Raw genomic sequence first — 12,834 nt, 5'->3', positions numbered from 1 at the left:
ACTACTTTGTATTACGTGGAACATCAGAGAGGTGAAGCTCAACCAAAATCACATTCCGTTCATCCTCGTCTCTCACAACCGGTTATCCGACTTAACCTTTTTAAATGGCTTAATTGCTTATATTTTTAAATCTTGAAGGTTGGACCAGACGAGCCCAGTGCAAGACAGGCCTGGGTCAAACCAGGGTAAGTCATACTTTGGGTTCATCATCATCATCATAGAGAGTTTACTGTGAATCCAGTTGCAAAAGGAAATCCATGTGGATGTAGTTGTTAAAGACTTGTCTAAAAGTTGAATTATGCATTGTGCTTTTTTGTCCCAAAGCAGTGATGGCTCTGGCCTTTATGGTATCGACAGCATGCCAGACCTCCGTAAAAAGAAACCTCTTGCCTTGGTCAGCGATGTGGTCAGTAACAGATTTATATTTCGGTTTTATATCTTTCTGTATATCCTAATACATGTATTTTGTGTATGTCATGTCTTTCTGTTTGGGAGACCGCCCCTTTAAGTCAAATCTATTATTTGACTGTTTTTGGGATTTATTAGCTTGTTCTCAACAAATGGAGATATATCAAATCAAGCTGCTAATTGTTCTCTCCCTCCTCTCCAAAACCCAAAACTATTCCCCACAACTCTCTTGAATGCATTCTCTCTGCCTGGTCAGGCTATGGTAAGTTATTAGAATCTAGTGAAATATCAAGTTGGATAAACAAAACACAACCTGCCTCAAACTATAATATCTGCAGCATGGTTTTTTTCCTCTTTAATTGGAGTAGAAATGAAAAAGTTTGCATGCATCCTCTTGGTCATGACACTTAATTGGTACTATTTAACAATATAAAATCCCTTGTATTGGCATTTATTTTTCCTCAAACTGTAAGGAAATGGCATTTGTGTTGATTTAACTAACATTTGTGTGGCTTTTTGTTTTATGTATCCAACTTAACCCATTATCATAACCCTCTTTAATAGTTGCTCGAAACTAATAATCCTCACATTGGTGTTCTGACTTTGCCCTGGGAAAAATGGCAAAATAACCCTACTGACCACCCTTTTAACCCTCCCCCTTACTCACCACACTGGCCCCCATTTTAGTAAGATCTCAGAGTCTGACTTGGCTGTGGGTTGTTCATATATTTATTTATATAGGTACAAAACCCAAAACCAGTGAAGTCGGCACGTTGTGTAATTCGTAAATAAAAACAGAATACAATGATTTGCAAATCCTTTTCAACTTATATTCAATTGAATACACTGCAAGGACAAACTATTTAATGTTGGAACTGAGAAACTTAATTGTTTTTTGTAAATGATCATTAACTTAGAATTTAATGGCAGCAACACAATGCAAATTTGCGCTTAGAACAATCCGGATGGTTCTTGTCCTCTTTGTTCCGGAGGACACGACGTCCACGGTTTTCAAAAACTATTTGAAATGTGGACTCGTCAGACCACAGAACACTTTTACACTTTGCATCAGTCCATCTTAGATGAGCTCGGGCCCAGCGAAGCCGGCGGCGTTTCTGGGTGTTGTTGATAAATGGCTTTCGCTTTGCATAGTAGAGTTTTAACTTGCACTTACAGATGTAGCGACCAACTGTAGTTACTGACAGTTGTTTTCTGAAGTGTTCCTGAGCCCATGTGGTGATATCTTTCACACACTGATGTCGCTTTTTGATGCAGTATCGCCTGATGGATCCAAGGTAACAGGCATTCAATGTTACGTGCAGTGATTTCTCCAGATTCTCTGAACCTTTTGATGATATTACAGACCTTAGATGGTGAAATCCCTAAATTCCTTGCAATAGCTCATTGAGAAATGTTGTTCTTGAACTATTCGACAATTTGCTCACGCATTTGTTGACAAAGTGGTGACCCTCGCCCCATCCTTGTTTGTAAATGACTGAACATTTCATGGAAGCTGCTTTTATACCCAATCATGGCACCCACCTGTTCCCAATTAGCCCGTTCACCTGTGGGATGTTTCAAATAAGTGTTTGATGAGACCACAGAACACTTTTACACTTTGCATCAGTCCATCTTAGATGAGCTCGGGTCCAGCAAAGCCGGCGGCGTTTCTGGGTGTTGTTGATAAATGGCTTTGGCTTTGCATAGTATAGTTTAACTTGCACTCACAGATGTAGCGACAAACTCTAGGTACTGACAGTGGTTTTCTGAAGTGTTTCTGAGCCCATGTGGTGATATCCTTTACACACTGATGTCGTTTTTTGATGCAGTACCGGCTGAGGGATGGAAGGTCACGGGCATTCAATATTGGTTTTCAGCCTTGCTGCTTACGTGCAGTGATTTCTCCAGATTCTCTGAACTTTTTGAGAATATTGCGGACTGTAGATGGTGAAATCCCTAAATTCCTTGCAATAGCTCGTTGAGAAATGTTGTTCTTAAAACAAATTTGTTGACAAAGTGGTGACCCTCGCCCCGTCCTTGTTTGTGAATGACTGAGCATTTCATGGAAGCTGCTTTTATACCCAATCATGGCACCCACCTGTTCCCAATTAGCCTGTTCACATGTGGGATGTTCCAAATAAGTCTGATGAGCATTCCTCAACTATCTCAGCCACTTGTGCCAGCTTTTTGAAACATGTTGCAGGCATCGAATTCCAAACGAGCTAATATTTGCAAAAAATTACAAAGTTTTCCAGTTCAAACGTAAGTATCTTGTCTTTGCAATTGAATATAAGTTGAAAAGGATTTGCAAATCATTGAATTCTGTTTTCATTTACGACTTACACAACGTTCCAACTTCACTGGTTTTGGGTTTTGTACTTCTTTAATAAATTTGTCAGTATTATAACCTTTACCTGTTGTCTGTTGTTTAGTCCCTCGTGCAAGCCAGGAAGGCAGGTATCACATCTGCCATGGCTGCACGATCATCTATTAAGGATGAGGAGCTGGTAAGTTATTCATTCATAAAAAACTCAGCTCTACAAAACTGTGATTGATGTCATTAATGCTCTGTTCTCTTCCTATAACGTGATCACAACAGAAAACCCACGTGTACAAAAAGACCCTTCAAGCTCTGATCTACCCTATATCGTGCACAACGCCACATAACTTTGAGGTGTGGACGGCGACAACGCCCACATATTGTTACGAGTGCGAGGGGCTGTTGTGGGGCATCGCGCGACAAGGCGTCCGGTGTTCAGAGTGTGGCGTCAAATGTCACGAGAAGTGTCACGAACTACTGAATGCTGACTGTCTACAACGTGAGTACACAGTCTGCCGGCTGATATCCTGATGTAAATATTAGGGCTGCACCCGAATTATCGGACCGATACTTATTGGGCTGACAGTTGGAATTATGACGTTCCACTGATAATACGATAACATTGTAAAATAGCCCTGACAACCAATAATACTTTTAAAAAAAACGCTCCAATAGAGCGAGATTAAAGATTACTCATATTGCTGTAAGTGGTCTAGGTGGGCAAATCAAGCGCTTCTTTCTCGTAGGAGGTCCTAATGTCCCTTAAGCTCACCGGACCTCACAATGTAAACAAACATGGCAGTACTTGTTTACTCCCGACAGGGGAACTGCACTTCTTTTGCAATTGTGCTTATTGTTCACAATCATTATGAGGGACATGACGACAGTCATACATACACTACCGTTCAAAAGTTTGGGGTCACATTGAAATGTCCTTATTTTTGAAGGAAAAACACTGTACTTTTCAATGAAGATAACTTTAAACTAGTCTTAACTTTAAAGAAATACACTCTATACATTGCTAATGTGGTAAATGACTATTCTAGCTGCAAATGTCTGGTTTTTGGTGCAATATCTACATAGGTGTATAGAGGCCCATTTCCAGCAACTATCACTCCAGTGTTCTAATGGTACAATGTGTTTGCTCATTGGCTCAGAAGGCTAATTGATGATTAGAAAACCCTTGTGCAATCATGTTCACACATCTGGAAACAGTTTAGCTCGTTACAGAAGCTACAAAACTGACCTTCCTTTGAGCAGATTGAGTTTCTGGAGCATCACATTTGCGGGGTCAATTAAACGCTCAAACTGGCCAGAAAAAGAGAACTTTCATCTGAAACTCGACAGTCCATTCTTGTTCTTAGAAATGAAGGCTATTCCACAAAATTGTTTGGGTGACCCCAAACTTTTGAACGGTAGTGTATATATTTTTAATGCAGTCTAAATATTAAATGCATTCGATCAAAAGTCTGCAGTTTGTACTTCTGAGCCACAGGTGTTTTTCGGATGTATGTTTGCGAGCAAAATAGGACACGATCGCCACACTCCTTCACACGCTGATTGATACATTTTAAAAAAAAATACATAAAAGACACTACAGATTTATTGATGTGATGTTAGTTCTACAGTACCTCAGTTGTGTTGTCATGTTTGGTTAGGATAAATCTATAAGGACAAGTAGTCATATCCACCTTTATTTGAGTCTTTCTTACTGTACCTTCAGATGTTCACAAGCTTCACTTCAATCTTAATTTGAAATAATAAATAATATATAAATAATGTATTACATATACAGTACAGGCCAAAAGTTAGGACACACCATTTCCTCACTCAATGCGTTTTCTTTATTTTCATGACTATTTACATTGTAGATTGTCAAGCCTGGTTCACACCAACGGCGCTTGCCGCGCTTTAAAGCGGCGAGCAAAGCGCCGTCATTTTTGTCAATTTTTCCACGAATATCCCGATCTCCGAAGTAATGTTATGCTTTGATACGCTCTGATACGAATTCTTTCCCGCTTTGTTACCGTTTCTCACGATTTGATGCCGCTTTGATACGCTTTAAATCACGCTTTGATACGTTTTATTACGCTTTATTGAACTTTATTACGCTTTGATGCGATTATTATTTTGTGAATTTGATGAATAAATTGCGTGCGCAGACATAATATAATAAAAAAGAGAAATATGACGAAAAACTAAGAAAAAAATGTGAAAAACTCAGTATACTAAGTTTTCCCCACATTTTTTAGATTTATCTATTTATTTGATTTGTCTTTTTGTTTTATTATATACAAGATAAAACACATAATGTAATAAAAAAGAAATATGATAAACAAATAAGTTTTAAAAAAATGTGAAAAACTCAGTATACTGTTTTCCACACATTTTTTATATTCATTTATTTTTTCAATTTCTCTTTTTTTTCCCCTTATATTATGTTTTATATCTTCATTTCTTTTATTTCTTTGTCATCTTAATAAATATCTATCTTTCATTTCTTATGCTAGTTGACAATAATAAAAGGCATTTCTTTTCAACGTAACATATTCTCTTTATTATTAAGGAAGATGTTATCAACATGTACAGCAAGCAACAAAACTTGACCAAACAAAAAAGCACAAATAGTATCACTGTTCACCCATCAGGTTACATAATGTGGGGTTCATAAGACAAAGGGTACATTATGTTGTATGAGATGAAACAAGAGAGTGGATCAACATTGTCCACAAAGTAGAAAGTTAAGAACCATTTTTGTTTACATTTTCATACAGAAAAATTATAGACAGTAATGTCAAACTGTAACATCAAACAGCAAACTCACAGAAGTACAGAAACAATGATCATTGTATAAAAAAGGCAATGATGCAAAAGAGAATGGATTTGTAATCCTGTGTTGGTTTTACATAAAGTTTCAATGTCACTAGTCAATATCACAGTCACTTCCTATTTGTAGTTGTAGACTGGGGTCCGCACTTTGAACCAAGATCTGTTAAGCTTTCCTGTGCTTTGAGTCAAGCTTTGCTGACCTTTGTCACGCTTTGATACGCTCTCTGCTCTTTATTCCATTCTTGACAGAGCGACAAATTTTTTTAAACCGTTTAAAAAATTTTGCCGAACTTGCCGCATGTCCCGCTTCACTACAAGCTTTCCCACGATCCATTACGACCCTCACGCTTTAACGCCGCTTTGCATGCCGCTTTAAAGCGCCGTCAAAGCGCCGTTGGTGTGAACCTAGCATCACTGAAGACATTAAAAATATGAATGAACACATGTGGAGTTATGTACTTAACAAAAAAGGTGAAATAACTGAAAACATGTTTTGTATTCTAGTTTCTTCAAAATGCACACTCTTGGCATTCTCTCGATGAGCTTCATGAGGTAGTCACCGGAAATGGTTTTCACTTCACCGATGTGCTTGAAGTTCATCGAGAGAATGCCAAGAATTCATAGTTTTGATGCCTTCAGTGACAATCTACAATGTAAATAGTCATGACTATAAAGAAAATGCATTGAAATGAGAAGGTGTGTCCAAACTTTTCGCCTGTACTGTATATATATTTATATATTTCGGTTATTGGTCTTGAGAAGCAGGAATTTATATATATCCATCCATCCATTTCCTACCGCCACAACGTTGATATTTACGTAGTAAAATCATATTATGCTTATACTGTACCTACAAATGATGTTTAGTATTAATTTCAAGGATCCTCTAATTGTTTCATGGTTAGGTGCTGCGGAGAAGAGTTCCAAACACGGAGCTGAAGACCGAACTCAGAATATCATCATGGCGATGAAGGACAGGATGAAGATCAGAGAAAGGAACAAGCCAGAAATATTTGACCTAATCAGAGAGGTCTTCATCATTAGCAAAACTGTCCATTCGCAGCAGATGAAGGCCATCAAACAAAGCGTGCTGGATGGCACCTCAAAGTGGTCTGCCAAGATTACAATCACAGGTATCTCCTTATTTAAAACAAATGTAATAAATCATGCAATAACATTAGCAGGAGCTTATTCATCATCTTCACTCTTTGTGTATTTTTTCCTTCTATATTGTAGTTGTTTGTGCCCAAGGACTTCAGGCAAAGGACAAGACGGGCTCGAGTGATCCGTATGTCACTGTGCAGGTGGGCAAGACCAAGAAGCGGACCAAAACTATTTATGGCAACCTCAATCCAGTGTGGGAGGAGAAATATAACTTGTAAGTTAGCATTATTTCCACGTTATTCAAGAGAAAAAGTATTTCTCTTTTTAATACCCTGTGTGTGTATCTTGTGCTTTTTTGTCAGCGAATGCCACAATTCGTCAGACAGAATCAAAGTGCGTGTGTGGGATGAAGACGATGACATCAAGTCGAGGGTGAAGCAGCGTCTTAAGAGGGAATCTGATGATTTCCTTGGCCAGAGTATTATTGAAGTCCGAACGCTCAGCGGAGAGATGGACGTCTGGTACAACCTGGGTCAGTGTTGACACGCGCATGAGAATAAATATAACATTGTCTTTATTATTTTAGCTGCCAAGTGGTTGTAACCATTCATGACTCAATGGTAGGCAGCTCGGTCAGTGTCAGTTGTGACCACCACATATGAAAAAATTGCAAATACAAACCCTGTTTCCATATGAGTTGGGAAATTGTGTTAGATGTAAATATAAACGGAATACAATGATTTGCAAATCATTTTCAACCCATATTCAGTTGAATATGCTACAAAGACAACATATTTGATGTTCAAACTGATAAACATTTTTTTTTTGTTGCAAATAATCATTAACTTTAGAATTTGATGCCAGCAACACGTGACAAAGAAGTTGGGAAAAGTGCCAATAAATACTGATAAAGTTGAGGAATGCTCATCAAACACTTATTTGGAACATTCCACAGGTGAACAGGCAAATTGGGAACAGGTGGGTGCCATGATTGGGTATAAAAGTAGATTCCATGAAATGCTCAGTCATTCACAAACAAGAATGGGGCGAGGGTCACCACTTTGTCAACAAATGCGTGAGAAAATTGTTGAACAGTTTAAGAAAAACCTTTCTCAAGGAATTTAGGGATTTCACCATCTACGGTCCGTAATATCATCAAAGGGTTCAGAGAATCTGGAGAAATCACTGCACGTAATCAGCTAAACCCGTGACCTTGGATCCCTCAGGCTGTACTGCATCAACAAGCGACATCAGTGTGTAAAGGATATCACCACATAGGCTCAGGAACACTTCAGAAACCCACTGTCAGTAACTACAGTTGGCCGCTACATCTGTAAGTGCAAGTTAAAACTCTCCTATGCAAGGCGAAAACCGTTTATCAACAACACCCAGAAACGCCGTCGGCTTCGCTGGGCCTGAGCTCATCTAAGATGGACTGATACAAAGTGGAAAAGTGTTCTGTGGTCTGACGAGTCCACATTTCAAATTGTTTTTGGAAACTGTGGACGTCGTGTCCTCCGGAACAAAGAGGAAAAGAACCATTCGCCGCAAAGTTGAAAAGCCAGCATGTGTGATGGTATGGGGGTGTATTAGTGCCCAAGACATGGGTAACTTACACATCTGTGAAGGCGCCATTAATGCTGAAAGGTACATACAGGTTTTGGAGCAACATATGTTGCCATCCAAGCAACGTTACCATGGACGCCCCTGCTTATTTCAGCAAGACAATGCCAAGCCACGTGTTACATCAACGTGACTTCATAGTAAAAGAGTGCGGGTACTAGACTGGCCTGCCTGTAGTCCAGACCTGTCTCCCATTGAAAATGTGTGGCGCATTATGAAGCCTAAAAGACCACAAGGGAGACCCCCGGACTGTTGAACAACTTAAGCTGTACATCAAGCAAGAATGGGAAAGAATTCCACCTGAGAAGCTTCAAAAATGTGTCTCCTCAGTTCCCAAACGTTTACTGAGTGTTGTTAAAAGGAAAGGCCATGTAACACAGTGGTGAACATGCCCTTTCCCAACTACTTTGGCACGTGTTGCAGCCATGAAATTCTAAGTTAATTATTATTTGCAAAAAAAAAAAAAAAAGTTTATGAGTTTGGACATCAAATATCTTGTCTTTGTAGTGCATTCAACTGAATATGGGTTGAAAATGATTTGCAAATCATTGTATTCCGTTTATATTTACATCTAACACAATTTCCCAACTCATATGGAAACGGGGTTTGTAAATGTTCATTATATATATATATATATATATATATATATATATATATGTATATATATATATATATATATATATATATATATATATATATATGTATGTATATATATATATATATATATATATATATATATATATATATATATATATATATATATATATATATATATAAAATGTACTAGAGTCACACCTTGGCAATATGCTACTATCAACATACCACAGTTCCCACAGAAAACCCAATAATATCATGTTGCTATTTTTCCCCCAAATATGCTCCATATGTATGCTCCACCACTCCACCAGGATACCGCTTTCAATAAGTCAGTTGTTTGACCCTCATTTCGTACGTCTCAGTTGCCCGAGGAACATTTTTATCCACCAAGGTTAGGAGAGTCCTCCGAGGTACACATTTGTCCGCGTTAAAAACGCTGCTTTTCTTTGGCAGTCCTTTCTTGTGGAATTTCAAATGAGCTCATTGTGCTTGCAGACGGTTTGGCTCGTTTCAGACAAGCTCACCTATAATCTGAAGTGCCATCCCTCGGGGAGGGGAAATGTTTTCATTAGGGCCAAGCTTACATTTAGTCATTACAGAGGCAGAGGTTTCTTGATCTGTCCCTTTGTAGAAAACATGAAGTTTTAGAAAACGTGATTGCCTTCCCTGTCTTTTGACCTTCCTCTTTTTACTTTTACTTTGCTTTAGTTCCGTGATCACATATTGAGTTAGACCTCAGTTTGTGTATAAAATCCTGGTTAAATAAACATTTTAGAAAACCAGAAGTAAGTAACATTTAAGATCATATATCAAAATGATCTTAATTGTGTTGAAAAATTGTGATATCAGTGAAGAATTTCCCGATGTAAGCACAATTCTCAACAATCTCTTGAACTTAAAGGGCCCAAATTAACTAACATGAAATCTTTATATATTGTTTACTCCTGAAAATGAATCAGGCACTCATTTCCCATAATATCAATTCATTTTTAAGTAACGCTAAACAACGAATTGTACTGGAAACGCCCACTTGTGACGTTTTCTCCAGAACTTGGAGCCCATTGGATAAAATCATGTAAAACTATTATTTGATCACGTAATTATATGTTTCTGCCGCCTTTATCCATGATTACTTCAAAACTGATATGGTTAACATTATGAACAAAAAAGAAATATAAACTTCCCTGCTCTTCCATAGACACCATGGCCGGTGTTTCTTCATGCTCTTTAGGCATATTGAGGAAAACATCAGTAGAAGAGGACGCAAAATACAAAACCCAAAACCAGTGAAGTTGGCACGTTGTGTAAATGGTCGATAAAAACAGAATACAATGATTTGCAAATCCTTTTCAACTTATATTCAATTGAATAGACTGCAAAGACAAGATATTTAATGTTCTAACTGAGAAACTGCAAATAATCATTAACTTAGAATTTAATGGCAGCAACACATTGCAAAAAAGTTGGCACAGGGGCATGTTTACCACTGTGTTACATGGCCTTTCCTTTTAACAACACTCAGTTAACGTTTGGGAACTGAGGAGACCAATTTTTGAAGCTTTTCAGGTGGAATTCTTTCCCATTCTTGCTTGATGTACAGCTTAAGTTGTTCAACAGTCCAGGGTTTAACCAAAATCTCACTTTTATTATATAAGAAAACAATTTAATCTAATAAATAAATAAATATTGACTGTTACCCCCCTAAAAAAATAAAATAAAATAAATAAATATTGACTGTTGTTACCCAAAGTATATTAAGTGGGATTTTTTCAGAGAAACAAATATATACAGTAACACAAAAACAAGCTGTCTCTGTGATCACTATAGGTGTATAAATAATAATATAGTGTTAAATAAAATCAGTCCCTTGGGCACAAAACTGAAAATAATACAGCTTTCCAAAAAGTGCAATTCTGCTGCTATTTGACATAACTGTTTGTTATGATGCTTTGACATTTTTGCACTTTATTTCTTTATTGAAAGAAAATTCTATGAAGAGAAAAGTTGTTTGCAAATGTGGATACAATGCTAAAAAAATGAAAAGTTAAAGCTAAAAAAAGAAATACACTTTGAGTTAACATTATTTCCTTATATGGGAAAAGATGTTATGAGCTAGGGAATATAACAACTACACTACCCAGCATGCAACGGGAGTGACGAGCATGCGCGGTAGCCCCGAAAAGTGTTGTTGCATATCGTCACCCGGCAGCTAAGAATGAGCACGCTGTGAAAGTAAACGTCAAGAACTCAGCCAACACGCCTCGTCTGCATTATTTATAATTAGACAGACAACACATATACAGTGTGATTTTGTTTTGTTCACAAGGAAAGAAAAACGAAAGTTAAAAAAGGGAGATGTCATATATGCATACTTGCCAACCCTCCCGTTTTTAGCGGGAGAATCCCGATATTCAGCACCTCTCCCGACAACCTCCCGACAGAGATTTTCTCCCGACAAACTCCCGGTATGGGTGAGGGCAGACTTCCGGGCAACTGAGCTACATACGGGTTCTTCGAGCCATAGCAACCAGACTGGCGTTGAAAACAAACCGTTGCCATTACTCTTTAACCTGTCGACCTACGCTGGTTAAACCCGTCATTCTGCCTCCAAAATGCCGAAAAACTGTGTTGTTTTTGGTTGTGCTAACCACAACTGGAAACAGGGAAAACAAAGGTTGTATTTTGTTCTGCCAAAGCGTGATACAAGCCCACAGAGACGAGACAAATTGCTCGCAGCTTTACACTGGGAAAACGAGGACGGTTCTCACTGGAGTCCCCCAAAGTCCCGGGTCGTGTGTTCGGATCACTTCGTTTCTGGTAAATATAAGGAACAAAAATCCACCTTCTTAACCACAACATGGCTATACCGTCCATGCTAATGTTGTACTTGTTGAATTTGTACCTTATAACGTTCGACAGCTGAAGTTGTTGTTGTACAAAAATAACATGCGGTTTATACTACCTGTATATAGTCTATAGCCTAGCTAGCTATTTTCGAAAACCGGACAACGAGAGGATACCAAAGGCAGCGTTAAGATGGACACCACCGGGAAAACGTAAGCCAGGGCGGCCAAAGAACACCTGGCGAAGAACAGTTGAAGGGGAGCTGAAAGAGACGAAGCTTACATGGGGCGAGGCACAGCGACGAGCACAGCAGCGAGATGAATGGCGTCGAGTCGTCGAAGCCTTATTTCCCATTCGGGAAGAAGAGGATTAAGTTAAGTAAGTAATATACTATATAGTCTATAGCCTAGCTAGCTATTTTTGAAAACCGGTTTCGTTTAAATTTGCACTTAACAGTTGGGTTTTTAAAAAACCGATAACCCTATAATTTTCATGTTGCCTTTCAATACATGTAGCCCTCAAATCTCTCAATATTTTATACACTAACACTTGATCTTGTTGTTGATAACTTCCGCGTCTCTTTCTTAGTAGCGCGCAGGCTAAGCTAACTAGCAAGCTAAGCTAAGCCTGAGAAGCTTTAAAGTTCACTGAGACGAGTCTGACGCAAGTAATACATTTTCGTTTTTTCACACGATATGCGAATAAGTAAAAATGCGTAAATGAAGGATTTAACGCCGACTTCCAAGCCACAACGCTCGTTAAATGCTTTTTCTGTCAATGCTGCGTTCGCTGTGAGCTGGTTTGTTTTCAACGAATTCCCGGTTGCTAGGGGATTGATAGGCGGAAGTGACGTAGGTCCGCCCTCACCCATTCAGCCGGAGCTGGAGGCCCAGAGAGGCCCCTAATGATGATGAAATTATAATACAGAAAAATGACACTAAGTTATTAACTAACATATAATCACACATGTTTTATTTTCCATGTCCTGGTAACAATACATTTATTTGTTTTGGAAGCATCAACACCTGCAGGGCCCTCCCTTCCCCCCTCTATTTACGTAAAATGGTTCAGTCCGACCGGATCAGCTGCAGGTAGAGCACCGGCCATTT

At 38.5% G+C, this 12,834-nt stretch overlaps 1 protein-coding gene across 20 annotated transcripts in view; it reads left to right on the top strand.

Annotated features, from left to right (window-relative positions):
- Positions 1–12,834, top strand: part of LOC133638745 (protein unc-13 homolog B-like) — a 143,353-nt gene that overhangs the window by 90,086 nt on the left and 40,433 nt on the right. For 17 of the 20 annotated variants that reach the window (XM_062031654.1, XM_062031665.1, XM_062031662.1 and 14 more), the window contains 7 exons: positions 139–185; positions 325–406; positions 2,841–2,915; positions 3,008–3,227; positions 6,463–6,690; positions 6,794–6,935; positions 7,024–7,193. In XM_062031654.1, the coding sequence (XP_061887638.1) occupies positions 139–185; positions 325–406; positions 2,841–2,915; positions 3,008–3,227; positions 6,463–6,690; positions 6,794–6,935; positions 7,024–7,193 (964 nt within the window). The remainder of the gene's footprint in view (positions 1–138; positions 186–324; positions 407–2,840; positions 2,916–3,007; positions 3,228–6,462; positions 6,691–6,793; positions 6,936–7,023; positions 7,194–12,834) is intronic. The other 3 variants (XM_062031649.1, XM_062031667.1, XM_062031669.1) reach the window with 1 other exon arrangement.

The sequence above is a fragment of the Entelurus aequoreus genome, linkage group LG21, assembly GCF_033978785.1.
Source record: "Entelurus aequoreus isolate RoL-2023_Sb linkage group LG21, RoL_Eaeq_v1.1, whole genome shotgun sequence".
Lineage (NCBI taxonomy): Eukaryota > Metazoa > Chordata > Actinopteri > Syngnathiformes > Syngnathidae > Entelurus > Entelurus aequoreus.
Note: the sequence above shows the minus strand (reverse complement) of the source record. Positions and strands in the feature narration are given on the sequence as shown.